The following is a 19,460-nucleotide window of genomic DNA, read 5'->3' on the forward strand; positions in this document are numbered from 1 at the left end:
ATGGCTGCAAGTTGTATATTCATGCCTATGAGTCTCACTATATATGCATGTCAAAAGCTTTTATTGATTTGCTTTCTCTTCATCAAGATCCTAGGTATTCATTTGCCTCATATAAAGTTGCAAACATATCTCACACCTTTTTTAATGTTTTCATTGTATTTAACTATCCAAGCACAACATCTTGTACATTTTGCATTCTCAAATGGTAATTGTATTTGTCCTTCCTATCCCATTTAAATTGTGCATGTGAAATACAATGTGTCTATGAAATACATGTTTCTTGAAGTTGACATGATTTGGGTGTCAAATGACCTGTGTACAAACCCGAGGTCAAAAAGTGATGTTTTGGACTAATAGTACAAGAAAAGATACAAAATTGATTAGAATTATCTCAATAATGTAACTTCCAATATGTGTCATTAGTAATCAAAAGAAAGTGGAGTGTCACTTCAAAACGTGGGGTTGCCACATACACAACAATTCTTCTGCATTCAAAATGGGTTTTATTTTCCTACAATCAAAACATCCACATTGCTTGAAATTATTCTTAATAACATTAATACCACTTCACCCATATGTGGGAGAACCCAAGTATCATTTGAAAGCATAGGATTGCATAATACATAGAGAAATATTACCACATTACTGTTAGCTCACCCCAAAGAGCAATATTACCATATTCAAAATGGGACTTCTTCTCACAAGTATCACCAAGCTCTCATCAAAATGGTCTTTTAAATCATATTCTACTCCTCTTGACACTCATCATCAACAAAGTAAATGCGAGCTCGTGGCCTATCTGAATGCCTCTCATCATATCTTCTTTCAGTTGACATGAATCTTGCCATTTCTTCTGCATAGCATGGTAACAAACTACAATCAAACATACATTTGAAACCATAGTAAGTCAAAACGTTAAAGACACAATAACAACAATCCAAAAATATCCAAATGTCATCAAAGAAAGATCTAAGTTCAGTACCATACTAATCATCATATGGATTTGTGATGGGATCCACTCTATCTTCATCCCCATCGCCATCATGCTCTGACCTCACCCGTTTCCCGAAATGGTCTGCTACAAGTGGCTCAACAATGGTAGCCATAATACTGCTATCTGAATCAAAAGAAAAACAAGGTCTACCAGTAGCCTGACAAGCACGCATGAGAGGAGCTGTGCCACAACCCATCTCTAAAACCAATCCTCCTGGAACACATAAGAGAGACAAAAGGCACCCAACAAAGTAGCAACATCGCTCAAGTCCACCTCGAGCCATCTGAGAAGACATAGGCACTATTGTCCTCTCACTGAGAGGCACATAGTGAGTCCATAAATCAGATAGCGGATCAATGGAAAGGTTTTGAAATAGTGGAACACTCTCTTCCAAATAAATTGATGGAGTCTTCTTAGCTCTACGTACTAGAGCCAACATAGATGATTGCATCTGTGAATCATGCATAGAGAACCACATACCAAAGAATGACCTTAGCCAACAAGTATCATAGCATGAAAGACTACATGTGACCACACATATGGAACACAAATGAAATATATGATTTTACCATCAAAACCCAGCATGCATACTACATGTAACATGGCATCTATCAATCCCACATAAAGAAACACATTAAAAAGTTCATGAATGTAGCATTACAACACACCATGCATGGAATTGTAGCATACCTTAAGAGTTATACCATGGTATTTACAGTATCCATGTGGAAGCTTATCATGAATGACTACACGTCTGACAACTTCCAAGCCTTGAACAAATGCAAAGCGCTCCATCCACGAAATACAGTGTCCTACAATCAAATGACACTATCTCATACAAGAAAAATGAGAATAGAGGACATATAACAACAATAGTGCTAGATTTTAAACCTTACCTGCCATAGGACATATAACTGCCAGCCAACCACTATCTGATAATGAAGCTGCTGCAACAGCAAGCCCATAACGCACATGGTCCTCTAATAAGAGGTTCCAAACTGGGATGGGTTCTCTCTCATCAAGTGGAAATCCAGTGGGAAAGTCAACCAATATAAAATCCGCAGCCCACTTAATCTTCTTACCCAACCGCATGTAGTCTCGATCAGGGCTAACTACATTCATGAAAAACTCATGCAAAATAGTATACTTTTCATTTTTCTTGGACAGTGAAAAGTCCATGCCCATGGTTATGTAATCACCCACCATACAAGCATATAATGGAGTGATACCTCGAGTCGATAGACTATCCGGTGACTGTGCCTTATGAAATACATAATGTTGTACTAACTTTGTGATAGATTGTGAACCTACATGGAAAATTTATATCAAACACAACCAAAGGAAATTTTGAAACACCGATAGCAAGAACAAAAATAAACTAGAACCTTACTTGCATGCTCCATTTGATCCTTATCTTGCCTTGGTGGACTAGATGGCTCCTCATCTAAATGGATAGGAAAGAATAACATTAGTATACTATTCCAAACCCTCATCACAAACAACATTAGAAACTCAACATGTATGTATATTTCTTACCTTTCTTTTGAGCTTGTTCTTGTTTTTGTGCTTGTGTTTTTGTTTTTCTAGAGCTTCCGCCCATTTTATCCTTACTTTCTTCAATGTCCTTAGATGAGGCATATTTCTTGTGAAAGTCTCTCTCACGCACCAAGACTTGTCCCTTGGGGAAGTCTATCCACCAAGGACAATTTGCAAGTTCCCATTGAGAGTGATTGTGCATGCCAGGAGGATACATACAAGCAGCATGACCAATTTCCACCCAACTCTTGCACAAATTTGGAATCTCTAAGATCTTTCTCTCTCTTGCCAAATGAGCAAGATACCTACAAATCAACAATCACTAATTATTTGGACCTCCTATATAAAGAAAGGTTCACAAAAAAATTGAGACAAATAAAAATGATTGTCAAGTTCAATGTTGTTATAAGCTTCACAAAACAAATAGAAAAGCACCATCATTAAAACTAAAAGGGACCAACCTGTAGACAACCCTGTGAGCGGCCATGTCCAACTCAGAGAGACCATCTGCTTTCTTTCCTCCCTTACTCTCAATCTTTGAATCCTTTGATCGTAGAGCTAAGAACAAATGCTTTCTTCCTTCTAATTTTATGTCCTCCATGTACTGTTGCATTGTGTAATCTTTTGGTGTCTCTAAAGGAACGCCCATCGTTGTTACAACCCTCAAGTCATCAAGAACTTTCAAAGCCTGGGTCTCTACTTTCTCAAGAAATATCTCTCTATTAATCCATCTACACAAGTGAAAAACAAAGTATTCACACAATTAAGACTTATGGCACTTCTATAATACATACAAACAGTGCAAAATAAGTTTATTTATGAAAGGAACAACTCACCCTCTATACTCCACATCCCCCACAGGCATGAAATACATATCCCTCATTGGTTTGGTAGCCTCCAACAAGGAAAGAAAAATGATTTTTTTCTCCAATCTCAAATCAGACTTTGCTATGAGTTGCAGCTTCTCCAAAGTTACACAAGAGTCCAGACCATCAAATCGCAAGGCAAATAACTTTTCCAACCAGGCCTCACCCAAGCCTGGATCTATGCAATTCAAAACCTATCCAAGCATTGCATGTTAGATGCATAAAATGATTAAAAAATGTAACAACAAGAAGAATTAAACTCTCACCTTTCCCATCCTGTCAGCAATTCTCTTTTGAATCAGGACACGTTGCTTTCCTTCAACTTCTGTTCTTTGGTCTATAGGCATCTTTGTGGATATCTTATCAATTGCTTTTTTAAGCTCTGTATTGTACTCAACCTACACAAAAGATTTCCTTTTATAGAAAGAAAAGGAATGAAAGAGAATAAGCACCAAGAGAAGTGTAGCATTAAACCTGAAAGACCAATCTTGCAAGATAGCCTCTTGTCAATGGAAACCAGGGTCTTTTTCCTTTACTCTCATGAGCCCTCCAGTTCTCTATGGATTTCACTTCATTAGGAGACAATGATTTCATAAATATCGTAGGATCACACTCACAAATGTTGTGTGCATTTATAAGTGTGTCTCGGAGGCTAGGTTTGACGATGGCATGCTCATTCATACTACAAGATACATCAAAAGATTAGTTCGTTTGTACAAAATAAAAATAATGAAGATAAAGAATTATACAAGACAAAATAATGGAAGAAAAAAAGGTATCAAAGTACTTACGAATTCATGCGCTGTAGGCCAGCCAATAGAGCAATCTCACTTATTTTTCTAGGATCAATTATTGTGCAAACCACTCTTATGTGTCGTTTTTTGTTTGTAGGAAAGATATCCTTTATAACACTCATCCAAGCAGTAGTCCTATGATTTCCCTCCCAAACAAAAAACATCCTGCTTGACATAAATTTAAATTCATGACTTGATAGCAAGTCATTCTCAAACTCTTCATCAACATCTCTCCAAGTGGGAGACCACCTCTCCATCATATCATCTGTCACTACTACCTCCTCTCCATCACTTTTGCAAACGGACACTATGAAAGATCCTTTCTCTGGAAGGTAGCCCTCCACTTGGAATGCACTTTTTAATGAAGACACATCATCACGAAGTCCTCGTACTCGTGCATAGGGGATCAATCTACATAATGGAATGCGAGGACAATGATCTGAATCAAGCATCCTGCATTTTCCAATCACATCACCTCCTCCTTCCACTTGCACTTCAGTGTCATCCAATTCAACCTCCTCCAATCTTGGTCCTTCATCTTTTGGTGCAGAGGATGTATCAGGCTCAGAACCTGCTGCACTCCCTGGTTCTTCTGTCCCACCTACTGATGATTGGGCAGGGGGATCTATTTTCTTTCGTCTTGCTAACTTTGGAGGCAGAGCCTCTTGAGGCTTTTTACCTTTCCTTCCTGTCATCCTGAAATGAAATACAAAAATAACACCTTTTCATACACTGGTCACATATGAAATGAGATTGCAAGACAATGAAAATCTAATCCAAGAGCAAATATAGTATAGCAAACTATAGAAAAAATCTCTTGTTCACGGCACATGTTATTCTTCTCCAAAACATTCTATGAAGATCAAGAGTTCAATGTGAGCACAACTGTTAAATTTTTTAAACACTAACCAGATACATGTTTACACTATCATTTTGAACACATGCATTTAGGGTCTAGTTTATCTTAGAGCCAACAGTCAAACTCCTATACTATTTTAGATACATAGAGCTAACAGTCAAAGTAATATACTATTATTGATACATAGAGCTAACATTCAAACTCCTATACATAGATGTGTATAAAGAAATATCTAAACATATTTATTTATCTTTATACACATGTCTTTATTTATCTTTAAACACATCTGTTTTCACATATTTATGCATATGTATGCATATCCTTTTCTATGTACAAATAAAAAAACACATGTAAATAGTTTTACGTATGCATGTATAAACTTATCTATGTATGAATTTATATCTGCATATATATACATAACCTCTCAAACTCTCAACCCCATATAGCACTCATTTGCTAATGGAAGAGACTACATCTTCCATGCATATGTTTACATTTACAACAGACTTCCATATATACATCTTGACATTTTCATACATGACATATGGACACAAATAACTATACAATAAATGTATAACACACAAACATGTACATGAATACTTAAGCATGTCTATTTATATACATGTATTGTGTAATACATGTACATGTGGAGATCTTTTGGGGGATTTCTCCCAATATTCCACAAACTCTCACCCCCTTCCATAGAGGACTTTCCTCAATCAAGGAGTTCCTCCTTTAACTTGAGGCATAATTCAAGAATGCAGATTAAAAGCGAAAGCGGTTGTGTTGGCATAATCATCCTTGTGGTCAAAATAACTTGCAGAATTGAAAGCTACATAGATGACATTTATTACGACCTCATATCTACTTCACTCTTCCTCTTTGAGATCTTATATCCAATGAGCATTCATATTAATAAAAATCTTAAAATGTATAGGTTGAATGCAACTGTGAAAGCACACATTAGTAGTGTGCATTTTAGTGCTATTTCTACTAAAATGGACAGCGCGTCAACACGTTGTCCATTTTGGTGAAAAGGGCATATAAAATGCTACCCCAATACAAGGCCACTATTGAGCAAGACTTGACACAAGATGGCTTGACATAGTAACTCAGGGATCTGGAAGCTATTTTTATTTTCAAGTCACCATGCAGGTCGAGTGTGGCAGCATTCTTGATCCCAATAACCAATCTTATTGTAGGAAGACTGTTGCAAGTGTGAGAGCATGTCAGTGTCCTAAATTGTAAAGATCTTTCTACCAAAAAAGACAGCGCGTTGACGCGCTGTCCATTTTGAAGCAAAAGACATCTAAATGCCACCCCACTGAAATTCTATTATGAAGCATAAAAGAGGCCAATTTTGATGCTTGGGATACCGAAATAGACAGCGCGTTGACACGCTGTCCATTTTGAAGCAAAAAACATCTAAATGCCACCCCACTGAAATTCTATTATGAAGCATAAAAGAGGCCAATTTTGATGCTTGGGATACCGAAATAGACAGCGCGTTGACACGCTGTCCATTTTGGTATCACAAGCATCAAAATTTCCTTCTTTACTCAAATATGAAGGTGGTACATGAAAGATACAATGGAGGATTTTAGATGTCCTTTTCCATTGAAATGGACAGCGCGTCAAATGCTTCTAACGTCATGGCTCTTCCAAATGCTTAAGGACTCACTAGGGAGGTCTTGGAAGATTAAAAAATTGGAGGATGAGGATGTGAGGAGAAGAAGGATTCACAATTTCGAAATCAATTTGAGGTGCATAGACAAAAATTGATGAAAGTTTTTTAAGTTTTTAGTATACCCCCAATGCTTTTTAGTATAGCTCCTCTGACATGATTTTGATCTACTTTCCATGAGAAAGGGCAGCGCGTTGACGCGCTGCCCTTTCTCATGGAAAGTAGATCAAAATGGCCCAACCATTTTGATCTACTTTCCATGAGAAAGGACGCGCTGCCCTTTCTCATGGAAAGTAGATTAAAAAAAGGAGTGTAGTTTTAATCTACTTTCCATGAGAAAGGGCAGCGCGTTGACGCGCTGCCCTTTCTCATGGAAAGTAGATCAAAATGGTTGGGCCATTTTGATCTACTTTCCATGAGAAAGGGCAGCGCGTCAACGCGCTGCCCTTTCTCATGGAAAGTAGATCAAAATGGCCCAATGATTTTGATCTAATATCCATGAGAAAGGGCAGCGCGTCAACGCGCTGCCCTTTCTCATGGAAAGTAGATTAAAAAAAGGAGTGTAGCTTGGCTAATTTTTCATACGAAGCTTGGAAACAAAAGCGTGGGAGAGGGAGCATGTACCTTGGCGGAGGAGATGGAGAAGATGGGAGTGCACGAGACCTTTCGTGAGGAGGTAAGTTGAGCGTGGAAGGTGGAGCGTGGAAGGAGAAGGCGGCTACTCCAACTACCACACTGGGAGGAAGGTTGGAGCGTGGAAGGAGAAGGTGGAGCGTGGAAGGAGAAGAGAGGAGGCCAAAGAAAGCTTGAGGAGGGCCGAGGAAGCGAAGAGAGAGTGAGAGTCGTGGAAGAGGAGGAAGAGGCGATGAGGAGGGAGAGGCGGGTCGTGGAAGAGGGAGTGCAGGTCGTGGAAGAGGAGGGAGAAGCGAATAGGGAGTGCAGGTCGTGGAAGAGGAGGCGAGCTCGTGGAAGAAGAGAAGCGAAGGCAGAAGGCGAGCGATGAGAGAAGAGAGCGATGGTTCTTCTCTCAGCGTGAGTGATGGAAGTACGTTTGGGGGAAGACGATAATGAAGAGGCCTGCGAGGGCTGTGAAGAGCGCAATCGCAATCTGTGAGCGACAGGGTAATCAAGCCACAGAAACGTTAAGAACGCCGTCGCCAGCTCACTGATCACATTGCTAGAACGCTCTGTTCCTTCCAGAGCGTCTTTCTTCCATTAAAGCGGTTGTAGTTTGCCTATCATTCACCGGAAAAGAGCTTCGCAGTTTACAAGAGTCAAGCAGAATTGATCTTTTGTACATAGCATGTGAATTGTTCCTTCTACCCGATCACTTCTGCTTTTCTGAAAGTGAAGCTTGCAACTCGACATCTCGCCTTCCTTTCTTCAACTTCACGACCTTCTGGCTACTCGGCTGCATGCCTCGTTCTAGCATCCGGCTTTGCACGTCAATGTGATCAGTGAGCTGGCGATCAAATCTTGCCCGTGTTCTTAACCACTCAAATCTTGACAGAACGAAAGCGAAAGCACAGAGTTGGCGGCAGAGTGAAGGAGGTGTGATTATGTTCAATCAAAATTCACAGAAGTGATTAGTAACTTCAAACTTGTAACTTCACAGAGGTGGACGAGCGTTGTAGATCAATTGGAACGACTGATCAGTGAGAGAAAGAGACGAAGTGGCCGTCATGCGTCTGATGACGAAGTGGCCGTCATGCGGAAACTCCCAAATCTGAAAGACTCGTCATCTGAAAAGATTACGTTCACTTCCTGTTCCACCACAATCAAAATAGTTTATTCAACACCGCATCTTCCGCCAATCTGTTCAACGTAAGGAAAACATCGAACATGACAATATGTAAGGGAAACAGAAAAAGAGCGAGGTGGGCAAAATTTGCCGACGAAAAGACGTTCGATGGACTCCAGCGATAGAAAGTTGCGGCTACAATATTGGAACTGTAACTTATTCTTATTGCGGCTACAATAAGACTCAAGTCCGCAGAGGTATTATCAGATCATGCTGAAAGCGTAGGCAGAGGATACAACAAGGAATGCGGGCGTAAAGGCAAAATCGGAGTGTGGACCTTAATGGCATTCCCACCCTTCACCGAAACAGACGTTCCTCGCTTGTCGCTTGTGAGCCGTGATCGTTTATTTCGTTCCTTGCTTTCAATTGACGAAAGTTGAGGTGCTCCCCGTTGAGGCGCAGGAAGCAGGCTCGCTTGCTTGCTTCTAGTTGAATCTATGTAGCTAATCTTGTTTTTGCTTTTGTGCATACGCATGTATTATGATCTAGCTTGTAGTATGATCGGCTTCTCTGCGTACGCTCTCCTTCTTACGTAACCGGATTTTCTCATTAGTCTACGTGTGCGTGTTTTGGTACATCGCCTTGTCCCTCCACTACGTTGTCACTCCGAAGCTTTTTGAAATATGTATTGTGCATGTTCGCGAGTCTGAGGGACGCTTGCCGCATCTACAAACCTTTGATGATTGCCTACACGAGTAGCTTATCGTTGAACTGGAGTAGGAATAGCTGTGGGATTTACTGCTCTTCAAAAGGAGATTGACGAAAGTTGAGGGAAGTGTTGGAGGGCAAGCTGTATAGACGAAGCAGTAGTGAAGGCAGCTTCGTACTGCAACCTTCAGAAAAGCAGGATACATTGATGGAAACGAACTGTTGAAGTTTTGAGAGCACGAACAACCGGTTTCCAGGCAACCGGTTTCTAGGCAACCGTTTTGAAATTTGGGGAACCGTGTTGAAATTTTCCCGACTTTAGTGGAGTGCTTTGGAGCTCCGAATTCAGAGGCCAATTTCGCGGAGGATGGCGTGGGAACATGTGGTGAAATAGGGATACAAACGGATGGCGTGGGAACGCCCTCTCAGTTGTTGTCAGGAATTTTGAATTCACCTTGACGGATATTCTCATTCTGCTGTCCACGCCTTGTTTGCTTTCATTCGTTGTTCTTCCCTCAGATTGTTTCGCCTTCTGCGCCCAACCTTCAGTCGCCCGCTTTCAGATTTAGCTATTGAGTCAAGGAAGGATTTATTACTAAATCTTCACTAAATCTTGACTATACTTGATTCTATTCATATTGACAGAAGGTATCAAGTATTGATTCTGTTCTTAAACATATCCTCTTACCAGATTCGTGTTTGCAAGTTATGGAGCCTTTAATATTCAGATTACCATCTTGTGAAATGATTACCATTTTCATGGATATTATGAACCATGTCATGGAGCCTTTATGAAGATAATTGTGACGGCGTCATCTAACTCGCCACCTTTCAAAGACATAATTTTTTCACATCTTCTCTTCTTTTGTCATCTCGTCCTTCTATCAACATCTTCTCTTCCGCTGCCATGTCCTCTTCTATCAACCTCTTTTCTTCTATTTCCATCTCTTGTGCTCTCGTTTGCTCTTCTGATGCCACCTCTTCTCTGGCAATGTCATTTTTTATCACACTCTTCTACTGGCTACATCTTCTTTTGTAAATCAAGAGCCGCTAGCTATTGTAGAGCTCCGTCTTCTTTTGCGCTTGCAAATTGATGAAATTGTTCTCGTAGTGGGTGGCGCCAATCCTTTAGTGTTCATTTGTGCATCTAAAACATGCCTGCATCTGTGTTCATTCGCTTTGGAGAGTCAGAAACATTGTCCATTCGTTACGACACTCCTTTATTGGAGGTCTCCCTAGTAGATCTCAAGGAACACTTTCACCTTGCGGATGAGGAGATTAGTCTACATCAAGAAATCGGAGTGGATGACATTGCCATAGTGCTTCCCTTGGTGGACTTGGAGGACGGTCAAAAAGGGTACAAGATCAATGGAAAACAACATTCAACCTTCAAAGTTGAGGTGATAAGAAGGAAAGATTCTCATAGTGACTTTCAAAATGCTGAAGTGAATAGTGTTATTTCACTTATAGAGAAGATGCCTTTGAATAGTTCTTTGCATGTTGCATTAACTTCTGCAGTTAGAGTTGAGAAGGTTGTTGAACTGCCTAAAACTTATGATGGGTATGTTGTCTTTGAACTCCCCCCTTTGCCTGATGGATCTCCAATGTCTGGAATGGAACAAAATGCCGATGGTCATGTATGGACAAAATATTCAACATGTTCACAAGACTTTTTCAATGGAATTGTAAGGATGAGTAGATGTTCTGGATACTTGAGATGCTGTAACATTCATTGTCCTTACCTTGAACGAATGGGAGTTCTGAATGATACACAATGGAAGGGAAAGCTTAGGAAGCCACCTATGCCTGGTCCAATTGATCCAACCTTGGGATCAATTGTCTGCAAGCATTGTTTAGAAATCCCAGAGTGTGTTTATCAATGCAGTGCTATCATATATTATTGCTTGCCTCATGAAAGAGCGAAGACGACAAGATGTGCTGTGCATGTTGGGTTCCATGACCATCCTGTTGAGAAAGGAAAAAGTCGTGCAAAGGAATTTCAAGTGGATGATCTTGTTTCAATGCGTGCTAGGCTAAATGCAAATTCATCTTGCAAAAACATTGAGGTCTCAGTTACACAAGACCTTGTGATGGATATGTTGCTTGCAAAGGAGGGGGTTGCTATGGAACCTCTAGATTACCAACAATTTGAAGAGGTTTTGGATACAATCACACCAATGACACAAAGGAGAAGGCTTCAAAGAATAGTGCAGAGTGCAAGATGTGATGCTAGAGGAGGAGATGGTGAAATGGATTCAATACTGGGTTTGAAAAAGAGATGCAGATATCCATATGTGCAAAGTATCTTGTTTCCTGGGCAGTTGCAAGATGAACAACAACCACATATTTTCAAAATGTCGACCATTGGTCCAGGATCAGGGGTTGATTTGGTGAATCGAATGCGGCCAGGAGGTAGCCTTGGATCACAATGGGTGCATTTTGACCACGTCCATCGAGTAAAAGGATGGTCAACTATGGGTGCTCATGTGTATGACCCTTACATAAGGGAACTCTTAACAATAGCTATATGTGAATTCAAGGTGGAAGATACCAATGCACAAGTGCAATTCTGGAAGCTTTTGAATAGTCAGATGGAGAAGAATGGTTTTGAACCACCTCAATTCCGAGGATTCATGGCAGATGGAGCAGGAGCAAATTGGCTTGCTATCCGCACAGTTTACAATGGTGGGCCTGAAAATGTAATGGAGGGTAAAGAAAGGACTTGTGGTTTTCACTGGGAGATGAGCATGGTTGAGCATACCAAAAGATGCATTAAGCCACAATTTCAGGAGGAGCATAAGGTTCTATGTAGGAAATGGAGGGAGGCAACGACAGCTGCTTCTGCAGATCAATGCAAGAGAACATTGACCTTGTATTGGTCTCCATTGCATGTGAAAGAGGGTGAGTTGCCAGCACTCCACACATGGTTGGCTTGGTGGGATGTTAGAGTCAACCAATGGGGGGGAATGTTTTTGCAGCAAGAGAAAAATTCTGGGTTTGTTCCTACAGTAAATCTTTCGGAGACAAAACACTCTAGCATGAGAGCAGCACATGGGTATGCAAGACACATAACATTGTATGAAGCTTGTGCTGCAGATCTTGCAATGAGTGTCCTTCAGAGTGCTCACTATAATGCCTTTTTGAATGGAAAACACTTGGGTACAGGTCCAAATTTGGATGTTCTACGACAAAGAATACTTGATGGTGGTGGATCTAGTAAAGGAGATAGAAATAGGCTTGTTGATTTGTCACACACTGTGATTGAAGAGGCTGGGTTACACTCTCCAGAGATGGATAGACCGATGACAGAACCGATAAGTATGAGAAGAAAGAGGAGTTCTACATGTTCAACTGTGGTCCATGCACTTGATAGTCATCGCCCTGAATACATCACTGTCACTACAAAGAGAGTGATTGGAAAAAGACGACAACTTGATTTTTTAAATCCTACAAACCAGGTAGTTTGTAGAGAGGCAAACATTCATGATGCCAATTGGGCAATTAGGAGAACTGAAGCACATAGTGTTGTCACATGCTTTGGTTACTTGACAGAAAGTCGGAGACGGTGTGGGGCAATGATCAATGCGCTTGGTAGAAGTGCAAGCAATGGTGTGCCAGCGCCTTGCTTTAAGGGAAGAAGGCAACATTCCAATGGATTGACAGAACAATTTGTTTGGTTTTGTAATAGTACTGTGACCCATACATGGAAGGTGGATAATTCCATTCAAGGTGTTCCTGGAAACTCTCCAGGTGTGTGGAAGGTTGCATGTGGGACGTCAATTACTGTGGATGAGAGGGAGACCCTGGTAAGGGCAGGATTTGTATTTGAGACTGATGATGCTATTGGTGTCATGAGCTTCCCATCTCGTATGCAAAAAATCCATACGCCAAGCCATGTGCGCCCATCTCATCGTGATGGAAAGCTTGTATCATGGAGAACTAGGTTGAATAAAGAATTCAAAGAAAGGATAAGCAAGGCAGTTGCAGAGAATGGGGAGGTTGTAAGAGAGAGCACTATTATTCCAAATGAGGTGCATCTTTTCCACATTCGTACATCAGGTTCAATTTCCAAGGGGTTAACATACTGTGTCTCAATTTCAGAATTCCCACGTTGTACATGTCTTGATTTCACTCAAAGGGAGACAAGTAAAACTCCTTATATGCCTTGCAAACACATATACTTTGTGTTCATTGTAGTGCTGGGATTGAGTGATACAGTGCATCAGTTTATGCATCAAGCAGCGTTGACTAAGATTGAGTTGTTTCAAGCACTGGCTGGAAAAAGAAATCCATCTTCCATAGACTAGATGATGTGAAAGACATTCTATTGTTCTTTGTTGAACATGCGGATTATAGAGGTAGGGATCCTTCTATGTTTTTGTAATCGAAGTAAGGATATACTTCTGCAAGCATTAGAGGCAAGATATGTCAGCCTTTAAGGTGAATAGTAGAAGATGCAATAGATGTAATGTGCCTTTTTGCTCTACATGCCTTCCATTTTTTGGATCAGACGTTTGGAAGATGTACTTCTGCAAACATGGAAGGCATGATATGTACATGTAGAGTATGAGCACGTTTTGGCTATATTCTACCTGCTCCTATGTTGTTGTCTCTCCATAAGGATTTCAGTGTGAAAGTAAGGAGAGAAAGGTATTTAATATGATGTGTAGGCTACTCCTTTTCTTTGGATGGGTGTATGGAGAAAGATACCAAGTATGGGGAGAAAGGATATGTGTAGCCTGATATTTGTATTCATGATGCATGTATGGAATATGTAATCATATAAGCATGGCGGGCATGATATGTAATGTAAAACTTGTGTGCAATGTTAGTTCTTTTTCAAATCTCGTATTCAGTACCACTATGTGTTTGTTTGCCAAATTTATTGTAATGTAAATATATGAGAAGGAAGGAGATGTGCGATTCGAACAATGTGCCCTCTACTTAGTAGTCTTTGTTTTTGTGAATCATATATTTTATATACTATTGAATCTCTCTCCATAATGAGTCTAATGTGATAGCATGAGAAGGAAGGAGGGAAGCAATATCATTTTGGGACATGACTCCTCTCTCTAATGAAATTTGATTAATCATATAGTGGATCAAGGGCTGCTCGCTTGCCTGTTGTTTAATCACGCTCGCTTAATTGGGCTCGCTCGCTTTTCCTTGCTCGCTCTTTGGTAATCCTCGCATTACGTCGGGTGTTTAAGTTTTGTTGTCCATGTCATCGACTATAAGAAGTGGGCAGCTGACAAGAACTTCTCCCTTGAAAACTTTCTTTGTAAGTGGCTTATATTATGTCTCTGATAGAGAGCTGCATTCTTCATGGAGGAGAACACAACTTAGTATTTGTTTAGAGCATAAACTTGTGGTTAGTCTCTTTTGAGAATATGAGGTTTTTGTTTTGGGCTGAGATTTGTTGTGTGTGTGCCTAAAGATAGGAAACAAGATGCGAAGAAAGGGGGAAGACCCACTCCGACAGATTGATTCGAGAGGCTAAGGGTCAAAAGGGGAGAGAGATATGGAAAAAGCTGATTGAAAGAGCAGGAGCAAGGGTCAGGGGTAGTAGGATCATCAGGTGGCTATGGTGGTAGGATCCGCAAGCTTCGTAGCAATAGAGAGACAGAGAATTGGGGGTAGTGAGTATGGTCCAATGTGATGGTTGAAGGAGAGGGCAGTAGTTGCTTGGGCCTGGTGGGGGAAAGAAGGGGATATGAGAGGGGAGGGAGAGAAAGGAAAAGGGAGGTGGGATGGGAGGCGGGGGTAAGGGAGAAGGTCCAGGGTGTGTTGCCAGGAGGCTGAAGGACTAACTTATGTTAATTTTCCAACTTAGCTTAATTTTCCACTTACATTAATTTTCCAACTTGGCTTAATTTGTTTTGTGTGCGCCTAAAGATAGGAAACAAGATGCGAAGGGAGGGGGAAGACCCATCGACAGATTGATTCGAGAGGCTGAGGGTCAAAAGGGGAGAGAAATCTGGCAAAAGCTGATTGAAAGAGTGGGAGCAAGGGTAGTTGCTTGGGCCTGGTGGGGGAAAGAAGGGGATATGAGAGGGGAGGGAGAGAAAGGAAAAGGGAGGTGGGATGGGAGGCGGGGGTAAGGGAGAAGGTCCAGGGTGTGTTGCCAGGAGGTTGAAGGACTAACTTATGTTAATTTTCCAACTTAGCTTAATTTTCCACTTACGTTAATTTTCCAAGTTCGCCTAACTAATACTAATGTGCATGCGTTAATGAACTTAATGCGAATTTACCTATTGTAAACCAAGTCGAGGTTTTGGCATGACATTTTTCTATGTAAAAATAGAAAAATATTGGCTTTGGTAGCATGATGATTGGAGTTGTAGATTGTTAGGTTCAGATTTTAGATGTTTATGTGCACATCCGAGGGTACACATTGTAAGCAAACCCATCATATTTATGTGCACATCCGAAGGTACACATTAGTAGGTACGGATTTTAGAATAAAGTGAACCCATTATGTTTATGTGCACATCCGAGGGTACACATGATGTAGTTGCAGTTATGTAGTATGGCAGATACGTAATGGGCATGTGCACCACACACGAGCTGATCATATACTATGCTTTGCAAAGATGACCAGGCTCAGATAGACAAACATGTTCTCCACATGCGGGAGGACATAGGAGTGATGGATTATATCATAGGGTCTCCTACTTTCACTACACAGATCTCATGTCTCATAGTTCACTGCTAGGAGCCACTGACACATACGTTTCCTTCTGTCGAGCCTTACCATATCCTGGATCACACACTGCAATGAAGGAGGCCGGGGCAGATTGGAGGTAGGGGATAGAATTGGCAGAAGGGAGAGAGAGGTAGGGGGGAGAAGAGTGAGAAGTGAGGAAAGGGGGGTAGAGGGAGAGGAAGAGGGAGAAGGGTGAGGGGAAGAGAGAGATAGAGATATTGGGAGAGAATGTAGGCAGCATGTAGGAGGAAGGAGGAGGGAGTAGATAGGATTAGGTGTCACGTCAAAAAGTGCTACAAGAGTGGAGGGCTTGGGCTTATATCGTCCTCTATATTATCCCCTCTAACCTTCACTTTACAACCATCCCTCCTAAAAAATAATGCTGTCCTCAAAATTGCAGGTGATGGCTAGGCACTTAGGTGTCATAAGGATGGTAGTCCATCTTGGCAAGATCATCATCCATAACCACATGAGTTGCAACTGTCCCCATGGGTTTTGTTCTACACAATGCATTGTGTTTTGCTGTCCACTTTCGTCCACATGGTAAGCATTGCTTGCTTTTCCATTTACCCAGCATCTGCTTCAACTAGTGCTTCAATGAGCTGCTTTTGCATTGCATCTCTAGTTATGTTGTCGTTACTAAATGTGAAAACTGAAAATAGTCTTCATTATAGCTATTGTGTTTGGAATCAAACAACTCCATGAGTTTCTCTAATTCCTCAACATTTCGTGGATCTTGAGTTCTCACATATGAGACAACATAGGGCTCCAATACTTGGATGCTAGCACGCATGTATTTCGGATGTCTTCCAAAGATGGCAAAATTGCTGAAACATGGTGCATCTAGCCTCCAAACAGCCAAATAACCTGTGAGAGACAAATTAGGCCTGCTAGGAGTCATGTAGGCATGGTCCCATAATCTTTCCTTATCACTGGATACACCAAAGTCCAACCCCTTGCCAACAAAATAGTCAAACACATTGTTTGATTTTGGTGGACAAAGAGGAGGCATTGGATGAAACAAGAAAATGCTAGATCCCGTTTGACTTCCATTTTCTTGGGTCTGAAAAGGGTTAGCAATTATAAGACAACATATTAGCCATGTACAACCCAAAGTGAATGTGTCAACCCATAGTCTTGCGTATGCATGCCATATTGACGGAATCTGAGCATCATTGAGCAAGTCGTCTCTGCCATAGTCCTTAGATACAACCAACCAAGATCCAGTGAAACCCTCTGAAGAGTACGCCTTCTCCAACCCAAAAATGACAGAAAATGCTTTGCAACTATAAATGCCAAGTAGGTTGCTCAAACATTGAGCAAGATGCACAAGCCGTCCCCAAGGAGAGGCATGAGCTTGCATATGTTGATATTGAAGATATATTGCAACCGATCTGTAACAGAAGTACCATTCATTGGGTGCATGCTTCTGGCCCTTTCCCACACAACACTAGCAAGTTGCATGTTCCTAATTTTTTCTAATTTCCCCCTATTATCTCTAAAAATTTTCAACATTTTTTCCTAATTCTCTATTTTCCCCTCCTCTCTCTCTATACTTCAAATCCCCCGTCCCAAACAACCACCGTGTTGGTTTTATTAAATTATTTTTGTAAATCCCAAACAACCATCGTGTTGGTTTTATTAAATTATTTTTAGTATATCCCAACAAACACCGTGCTGGTTTTCCATAACGAATTTACACATCCTATAAATCTATTCATCTTGTAATAATAGAAGCAAACCCACTTGCTGGTGGTGGTTGTTCATATCCTAGTGCAACCAACCATCGCGCTGGCGATAACGTATCCTGCACTACTATCGTGCTATTTCTATATTACTGCTGTGCTATCCTAAAATTTGTTGCACAGTGCTAGTGTCCTTTAGACTAGTTATAGTTTTTCATATCCTAGTGCAATCAATCACTGCGTTGGCGATAACGTATCCTGCATTAATCCTACACTACTACCGTGCTATTCCTACATTGCAACCATGCTATCCTAAAATTTGTTGCACAGTGCTAGTGCCCTTTAGACTAGTTATAGTTAACCATCAAATTTCAACCATCGGGCTACTTAAAACGTTGAAGTATCAACATGGAAGCAGGTTGATACAAAATCAGGTATTACGAGTACCATGAGAATATCTACAAGTTCAAGAAACGTCTGTAAGATTTTTATTATTTCAAAACACAACCACATTTTGCTTTTTTAAGGAAATTTTAGACTCCCAACTATCTTATCAATCTCTCTATAGCAAGCATCTCTCAACTCTGGAGGCTAGTCTGTTGCACAATGGCAGACCTCTTTACATACTAAAATTACACACTGCTTGCTTGACTCTGTCGACTTATACGCCCATAGTTACAAACGCACTATTCAAAATTTTTGGACTTGTGTAAAGTCCAATTTGAGAAATAGACTAAAAAACAGTCCAAAAATTTTGAATATACTAGGTATGTTGGTTTTTGAACTAGATTTGACAACTCCAAACAAAAGATTTGGTGATTAAGTACTAAGAACATCAATGCATAACCAAATCTCTTACATAGGTGGTCTACATAAACATCTTCATAACTTCTTATGAATTGAGTTACTATCACCTAAGAACATCAATCGATGACCAATTCTCTCAGAAAGGTGGTGTAAATAAACACCTTTATGTATTAGTGGTGTGCACATACCTTTATGACCATTTCTTTTAGAAAGGTGGTGTACATAAATCCCTTAGAAAGGTAGTGTACATAGATCCTTTTATGTGTAAATGGTGTACGTATACACCTCACTTGGTATTAAAAAACACCCTTAACTATAAAAATACATTGACATAAAGTTTAAAATACACCATTAAGTATAAAATGGACCTCATAAATAATCTTTATACACAATAATGAGAGTAAAGAAATCAAAAAAGTAGTTAACTTTTTATTAGATATTCGCTTTACATAGAAGTTCAAAACTTGTGATTACAAAGCCGCCAGCCATCATGTTCCTCAGTACCAATGTCCTCAATGCCAAGCCCTTCACTACCAGGGTCCTGACTAATAGGCTGCTCTAAGACAGTACTAATGTCCTCAATGTGCCCTTGACTACCAGGGTCCTGACTAATAGGCTGCTGTAAGACCGGAGTCTCAGTAGCAAGGTCCTCAGTAGTTTTCTCTTTAGTTCCAAGCACCTGACTAGTAGGTTGCTCTAAAGTCTCATGTCCAAGTTTTTGGTGAGTAGGGTCCTGGCTACTAGGTTCCTGACTAGTAGGTTGCTGTAGAGTCTATAAGGTCATGGTTGAAGAACCATCTATGCCTCCTAGTAATGGTAACTTCTCCTGGTCATGCTTTGCCTCGTCCATACCTTCTTTGGGTAAGGCTTCCTTACTTGATCCACTTGCATGTCCTTCACCCAAGATCAAAGGTGCCTTCCTCACTTTTAATTTCAAGGGAAGTGCTTCCACCTCTTTAGCCTTACCTTTTCCTATGATGTGCTGTACTACTACTTCTTGCTGCCGTGAGGCTTCCCGTATGATGAGTGGAACCTCCTTGACTCTAGTTAACAATTGATCACCCTTATTCTTTGTGCGGA

At 40.6% G+C, this 19,460-nt stretch overlaps 1 protein-coding gene across 1 annotated transcript; it reads right to left on the reverse strand.

The window, feature by feature from the left end:
* Window positions 1–986: 986 nt before the first annotated feature.
* LOC147895284 (uncharacterized) lies at window positions 987–2,768 on the reverse strand. The gene is made up of 6 exons (XM_087383444.1): window positions 2,531–2,768; window positions 2,385–2,438; window positions 1,891–2,106; window positions 1,685–1,806; window positions 1,268–1,445; window positions 987–1,117 (listed from the first exon to the last, which is right to left on the reverse strand). The coding sequence occupies exons 1-6, from the start codon at window positions 2,745–2,747 to the stop codon at window positions 987–989; spliced, it is 918 nt and encodes a 305-aa protein (XP_087239570.1). The 5' UTR covers window positions 2,748–2,768.
* Between the last annotated feature and the right edge of the window lie 16,692 nt (window positions 2,769–19,460).

This window comes from Dipteris shenzhenensis, chromosome 13 (assembly GCF_047967505.1).
Source record: "Dipteris shenzhenensis isolate YYH24624 ecotype China chromosome 13, Dip_SZ_1.0, whole genome shotgun sequence".
NCBI lineage: Eukaryota > Viridiplantae > Streptophyta > Polypodiopsida > Gleicheniales > Dipteridaceae > Dipteris > Dipteris shenzhenensis.

Coding starts and splice junctions, on each gene's coding strand:
- LOC147895284 (XM_087383444.1), bottom strand. CDS start 2,747: ATGTATCCTCCTGGCATGCACAATCACTCTCAATGGGAACTTGCAAAT. Junction 2,107..2,384: donor GGATCAAATGGAGCATGCAA/GTAAGGTTCTAG, acceptor TCATGAATGTAG/TTAGCCCTGATCGAGACTAC. Junction 1,118..1,267: donor GTCTTCTCAGATGGCTCGAG/GTGGACTTGAGC, acceptor CTTTTGATTCAG/ATAGCAGTATTATGGCTACC.